The sequence below is a fragment of the Phycodurus eques genome, chromosome 14 (genome assembly GCF_024500275.1).
Source record: "Phycodurus eques isolate BA_2022a chromosome 14, UOR_Pequ_1.1, whole genome shotgun sequence".
NCBI lineage: Eukaryota > Metazoa > Chordata > Actinopteri > Syngnathiformes > Syngnathidae > Phycodurus > Phycodurus eques.
In genome coordinates, this window is record NC_084538.1 from 14,575,452 (window position 1) to 14,582,740 (window position 7,289).

A 7,289-nucleotide genomic window follows, 5' to 3' on the forward strand; every position below is an offset into this window, starting at 1 on the left:
AACCCGGACACTGTGGTCATGCGTCATATCCTGTTTGTGATTCCTCCAATGAGCTTTCGCCAAACCAATCAGCGGTCCTCGTTCAAAACAGTCACGAAGCAAGCTGCTGCTGTACTTGCTAGCAATTGCGGACATTCCGACAAGCTTGATATTCAGCCCATACAAGACAATTTGTGAGTGTTAACCAAACTATTATCTCACAGGATATATTTAATGTCATAGCTGGTTCATCAAACGCGACCACGGTTGAACTGTAATATCCATCGCGTTAAACAGATTTTAGCCTAGCTACCACATTAGCAGTCTCATTCGTTCGTAATTAACCATTGCAAATGTGACACTTGTTCATCAGTTTTACATTACTTCTTCTGTAACGATCATGGTGCATCGCATTATGCATAATGCAACACATTTATGTATTGCTGTTCGTTAATCCCGAAATTGATGTTTTATTTAATACTCAGTTACATAACGTTATGTCACGCATGTTTAAGTAATGAGATTACTATGAGCTGAAATATGTGCCAGCAGGAACTGAATTTGAATCATTTATATTTGATTTTGAATTGCTAAACGTGGACAATTGCATTAAAAAAATAACAATAAAAGTTTGCATTTCTAGTTTAATTTGAAACATTGCATTTAAAAACTGAATCTGAATAGTATAATTTGAAATTGAATGAATTATTTTGGAACTGAAGTCCAATAAACTTGAAAGTGAATGTACGATTATTTTATCCGCAATGCAAATTATATATTTTCACATTCACTTTGATCATTTCAGATTCAGTTCGACAAATTAAATTTCAAATTAGCTGTGACAGACATCCAAGCAGACCTGCAGGGTGTTGCCATAACGTGGCACCACAACATTAAAAGTCAAGCAAAAGGAGCGGCCACAGCTTTTACAACCCAGCAAGGAGCAACATGAATAAAAAGCAAACACGTATTTTAAACCCTCGAAAGAATTGCGATTTAGTATTTGGCCGTAGTGAATCGCCTTACCTCCTTTTTAAAGACACCGAACTTAGAGGTACAACAATAACAACGATTATCCATTCCGATGCGCATGCAAGAATCAGTTTTAAATGGACGAAAAATTCCGCTATGTAAATATGTATGGCGGCACAACCTTTAAGGCAATAATTGGAGGTCCGGCAACCTACTGAAAGCCATTACGAGCAAAACAGGAAGAATTCCGGATGCTTGGCGATGTGTCATATCCGCTTTGTGATTCCGCCAATGAGCTTTCGCCAAACCAATCAGCGGTCCTCGTTCAAAACAGTAACGGAGCTGTTGGATGTACTTGCTATCAACTACAGACATTCTGACAAGCTTGATATTCGGCACATTCAAGACAATTTGTGAGTGGTAACCAAACTATTGTTTCACAGGCCATGTTCGCTGTAGTACTGCATCAAATGCGACCACGGTTGAACATGAATGAACTGTAATACCCATCGCGTTAAACAGATTTTAACCTCGCTAGCACATTCGTCCTCACATTGCGCGTTCGTAATTAACCGTAGCAAGCGCGACACTTGTTCATGAGTTTTAAATTACCTTGACTGTAACGATTATGGTGCATTGCAGTATAATCCACACATTTATGTATTGCTGTTCATTAATCTCGAATTTGATTTTTTTTTTTTTAAATACTCAGTTACATAACGCCACCATTCCCATGTGTTTTATTCCTATGGCAAAGTCAAATATCATTCTTTCGATCTTCAATATGAGTGGATGGGTGGATGGATAGACTGTTACGCTTTTTCCATCAAGAATAGAGGATGTTGCAGTATAGCCACTTGTTGTATGTATTCATTGTGATGATCATCAAATTAATTCTAAAAAAAAAAATGATTGAAGAATAAATTATTTCTTGTTAATGTTCATCTTTCTGTGTCCAGCTCCTTTCCACAATGGCAGAAGGGGAGGATGTGGAATGGGAGCTCTGCAAGGAGAATATTCAACCTCTGAGACGTGGGAGAAACATGTCAGCCTTGCTACAGGCACTCAATCAAAACAAAGATGGCCTGAGCCCTGCCATCCTCCAACAGAAACAGTATAAATGCTTTAAAACATGACGTTGGATATTATAATAATTGTAAAATTATCAGAATGTTTGTAAATACCTGTTATTTTTTTCATAGGGCTTTTGAGTCTGAATTGCGGCTGTACGATGGAGACGATCCGCTTGATGTTTGGGACCGGTACGTGTAAATATATTAAGTACAGTAGAGATGGATAATGCAGTGGACCCCCTCATTTAACGCTCCACGTGCGGTTCTGCATTGAACAGGTACATCAAATGGTCGGAGCAAATGTTTCCTCAGGGAGGAAAAGAGAGCAACCTGAGCACACTGTTGGAGCAAGCCGTGACGCGATACACTGACGAGAAGAAATATCACGACGATCCTCGCTACATTGACCTTTGGATCAAATACGTGTGTCTTCTGATACTCAACACCAAGCTGTCACTAACAAGCTGCTGCAGTGTTTAAACCTAATATCGGTGGTGTGTTTGTTAGGCGGGGCATTGCTTGGAGCGCTTGGACATTTATAGGTACATGAAAGCCCAGGGAATAGGGACCACTAGGGCGTCCTTCTACATCGCCTGGGCCGAGGAGCTCGAGAACCACGGTGACTTCCTCAAAGCCGACTTGATCTTCCAAGAAGGACTCAAGATGTTTGCCCAGCCTCTTGACAGGCTACAGCAGTTCCACAAGTACGTATCCACCTGCTATTGTATGAAGTACTCACTTTTGTCACGTACATTAGTTATACTTGTATATCATGCAATGAACTGTTAGAACCGCTCCAATGTGCACAACAAATATTATCACACACATTAGCTATACTATAAGTGTTATGAAAATATATCAAACACCAGCCTATATAGAGGCAAAACACAAATTAGACTTGCATCAGTTTAAAGTGATTGGAGGGCTATTTTTTCCATTTTGCTCCTAATAGATGTTTCTTTGTCAGTGGAGGTGTACAGTTGACAATTCACATTTGGGCAGCACAGCGTAGCATCTCTAGCTTTCTCCCACACTCCCAAAATATGCATTTTAGGTTAATTGAAGACTAAATTGCACATAGTATGAAGTCGGGTTGTGAATAGTTGTATGCAAGTGCTCTTTGATGAGTGGCGACCAGTCTGAGGTATACTTTGCCTCTTACTCAAATTCAGCAAGGTTATGCCCCAGCTCACCCGTGACCCTGAATGGGAGAAGCAGTAGAAATGTGTTTTTATCATGCCCCACCCCATCACAAAAACCTGCGGTCACTGACAGTGTAGTGGTACACTCACCTGACTTTGTTGCGTGGGTTCAGTTCCCACTCAGCGACGGTGTGGATATGGGTGCGAATGGTTGTACGTGGCTACATGTGCCCTGCGACTGACTGGCGACCAGTTCAGGGTGTAGTCCGCCTTTCGGTCGAAGTCAGCTGGGATAGGCTCCAGCTTCCAGCAACCCTGAACAGGATAAGCAGTGCTGCGAATGGGTGGATGGAAAGGATTGTGTTCATTTTCCACCGTAAATTTCCTGCACCTAATCCTAACATTCTGTCTTATTAGGTTGTTGCAGGCTCGCGTGTCCCAGCAAGCAATGAAGAAAGTCGATGATGGTGACAGTGACGACGAGCCCAAACAAACTGACAGAGTTTCTCTTGCTGAGCTCAAAACACGAGGGAAGAAGGCCGCCGTACCTATTGTCAGAACGGGACCTGCAATAAAAAGTAAGCGCAAAAATAAAGACCATACTCAAAAGCAATGTGTAGACTTTTTGGACAAGAAAGTGCTCGGTGTGAAAAGAGTTTAAATGACGATACGTATGTAGGTGTCTCAAGGGGCCTGAGTTTACGTGCCGCTCCCATCGGAGAAAGCAGCAGTCACAGCAGCAACAGTAGACTGCTGATCTTTGATGAGAACAAGGCAAGCGCCGGTCCTTCTGAACCGAAATTTGACCATTGGTTGGCTCCCCCTACTGCAAGGGCAAAGGAAAATGAGAGAGGGGCAGACAAATGGTGTGACGTCAAGGTAAGATCAAGTATGTTAGTTCATATTGATACACTATGAAGATTTTAGTTTATATTTCCATCCATTTTTGTCCATCCAAGATGCGCCAGAAGTCCAAATTTGGAAACACACTGACGGTTCTGCTTCCTCCGAAACCCACTTTCCAACCATTTGTTGACGAGTTGGTTGAGACTCCAAAAATGTGAGTGACCAATAATGAATACAGTAGATGTTCTACACTGTTTGATTTTTATGGAAAGTAGAGAATGGTTTGTTGATTTCATGCAAATGATATCAACACAATAGCTGGCTCAATAAATTATTAGGGTGTTGAAATTGCACATTGCAACCTCACCAGCCTTCTTTTCCAAGCCTGTCGAGGGATCCTCTCCGCTTTTTGCTGGCCAACTTTGGAAAAGCAAGTGTGGTTTTGACTGTGTATTTAAAACTACAGTCGCAATGTCTATTTCTTGATGTCAGATGCCCTCATACACAATTGTAAATTAAAATATATAACCACACAGTATGTAATGTCTTAACAACAAAAGCATGTAGGCTGAGTATATGCTTTATAAAATAAGATTGAACCAATATTTTAAAGCAAATGTAAATACTGTAAGGACAATATATTAATGTTGGTTTTGTTATGCATGTGTGTGTGAAGTTTTTCTTCTTCACTGTTGCAAGTAAGCTTTTTCCCTGTTTCTTCTGTGCCGTGCAACCTCTCGCTCAGGACGCCGTGCAAGATCATCCCGACAGTGAATAACATTTTGTCGGCACGCAAGCCCTGCAAAGACGACACTCCTCTGAAAAAGCTGCTGGAGAACCAACATCAACAGAAAGAAGACGAATCGGGCAAAGAGCTAGAAAAGAGCATGTACTGTAAAGAGCTGCTCTTCAGCGGCACCACCGAATGCAGCTTAGAGGAACTACGTGCTGAGCTGTACTTCAAGAAGAAGAATTCGCAGATGGGCAGCTGCACTGACAATCCACCGAATGGCCCTGAGAAGAAATAACGAGGCAAGCATGGTCATTGTATACTCGCCAGAAGTACCTTTCAAAATGTGAAGACATCCAGTACATCAAAATCCACCATACTAGTTACTAATCTAGTGAAAAGAAATAACTTGACTGAATATTAATATTTTCATACAATATCATCAGAATATTGTTATCATATCATTGATCCTCCAGAAAGGACCACGTTAATACAATGGACACCCGTATATGCGCAGTTCGGCTCCCGCAGATACAGCTGTCACAGATTCCCCCCAATTTCAATTTCTTTTTTTTTTTTTCTTTTTTTTTGGGGGGGCGGGGGGAACAAACCAACCTTTTTTACCCTTATTTAGGTTACATTGTCAAATTGAACAAACCATTAGAAAAAGCCCAATATTATTTAATATTAGAGTGTAATTGAAACTACTCTACAGTATATCCTTGCTCTGTTTCTAAGCCACTCCTTTGTCCAATACTAAATTGTCCCTACATACTTTCTGTTCTTTATATGTGTTATTTCATAACAGTTGCAGTGTAAGAAAAGTTCTCTTCATCCTCAATAAAACTGTTAAGTGACAATTATTTTGTGTTCTTTTTATAAGGAGTGGAAACACCCTGCGCAATATTGAAATGGGGTTTTACATGTATCATTAAAGCACCATTTGGTGATGGCCAGAATAATGGTTTTAATTCAGTTGAATATTGGAATTGATTATTAATTACTAAACAATCAGAATGGACTGCACGATTTGGCCGCAATCAGCAGAGGCACTGTTTATTCAGTCGCAACGAGTTGACATCAGTTAAAGAAGTTGAACTACACCCACGCAGACTTTCAAAGCAGCATTAATCGGCTCAGTACAGGACAGGCATGGAAACGGGTTTAAAAACATTCAGAGAGGGAGCGATTCCCCCATCCCATTAAAAAAAGAGATACATTATTTGGTAATTATCCTCATTGGTGATCAAAGAAATGAAGTAGCGTTCCCATCACTATACCATAATCTCCTAATTAGTCTACCAGGGTTTGGACTAGACCTTTTAGTTTCCATTTTAATGTTAATTCTTCAGCTTGACATTATGGGTTATTCTATGATGTCCGGTAGTACGATTCTAATCAAGTGACTTTTAAGGAATTCCTTGGTTTAAGGAAACTACAGTATATTGCAGCCATCTATACTATTACAGTATATTACATAGAAACAGTTTGCAGATGTTGATGACTGGCTGGAGGATAGGTGGTCAGCTCATTAACAAGTCAAATGCTTCCATTACAATTGTGAGCCATGGTCCTTCCCCACGATATCCATGCGCTGTGGTGCAGAGGCAGGCTGCACTGACGTGGAACACTGGAGAAAAGTGACTTTAATCACATAGTGGAAATGTGACTCTGCCAGCCAAGATCCTCTCAGCTGGTGAGTTGCCAAACTGTCTACTTTAAATTTTTGGCTCCGAGAGCTGAGAACAGCTGAAATTCACTGATAAATGATGGGAAACATGATGCACCGCCACGGTACTAACACAGCATAACCACATTATAATCTACGGCTCGCTTTTTGACAGGACTCACTAAAGGCTCATCCCGTGAAAGAAAGCAAGCAGGCAGTGACTCCGATAACAGAAAATCCATAGCGACTGCTTTTACTGCAGAGTGGGGAAATTGTGCAAGCAGGCCACATTTGTGCAGGCAGGCCCTCAGAGCACATGCAGCTTTTTTTGTCCTGTGCTCTTACTTTGAAAGCAAGCACATTCATGTTCTGCAGGCATGTACTTTTAACCCAGTTTTTTTTTTTTTCTTTCCTGTTTCACTTTTGGAAATCTCATGTGCATGCAGTATTTCATCAAAGCACAGAAAGGAACTACACTTGGTCGGTTTGCTTCAGAATAAATAAATAAATAAAAAACCTCAGCAGCATATTCCATTCATCCATTTTCAACACCGCTTATCCTGGTTAGGGTCACGGGGCGCTGGAGCCTATCCCAGCTGACTACGGGCGAAAGGCGGACTACACCCTGAACTGGTCGCCAGTCAGTCGAAGGGCACATACATATAGACACGGACAACCATTCGCACTCACATTCACACCGTCACTGAGTGGGAACTGAACCCACGCTGCCCGCACCAAAGTCAGGCGAGTGTACCACTACACCATCAGTGACTGCAGCAGCATATTATTAGCATTATTTATAGGCATAGACTACAGGGTTGGGTGTTACTTTCTGCCAGGAAAATAAATGAATATGGGGAAAAACAGTCATGATAAAA

General features: G+C 41.2%; 1 protein-coding gene across 1 annotated transcript; it reads left to right on the top strand.

The window, feature by feature from the left end:
- The first annotated feature begins 77 nt into the window (after positions 1–77).
- Positions 78–5,602, top strand: bub1bb (BUB1 mitotic checkpoint serine/threonine kinase Bb). Its single transcript, XM_061697087.1, has 9 exons — positions 78–173; positions 1,911–2,065; positions 2,154–2,213; positions 2,303–2,447; positions 2,532–2,728; positions 3,584–3,744; positions 3,846–4,045; positions 4,126–4,226; positions 4,758–5,602. Exons 2-9 carry the CDS (start codon positions 1,923–1,925, stop codon positions 5,038–5,040), a joined length of 1,290 nt encoding a protein of 429 aa, XP_061553071.1. The 5' UTR covers positions 78–173; positions 1,911–1,922; the 3' UTR covers positions 5,041–5,602.
- Positions 5,603–7,289: the final 1,687 nt, after the last annotated feature.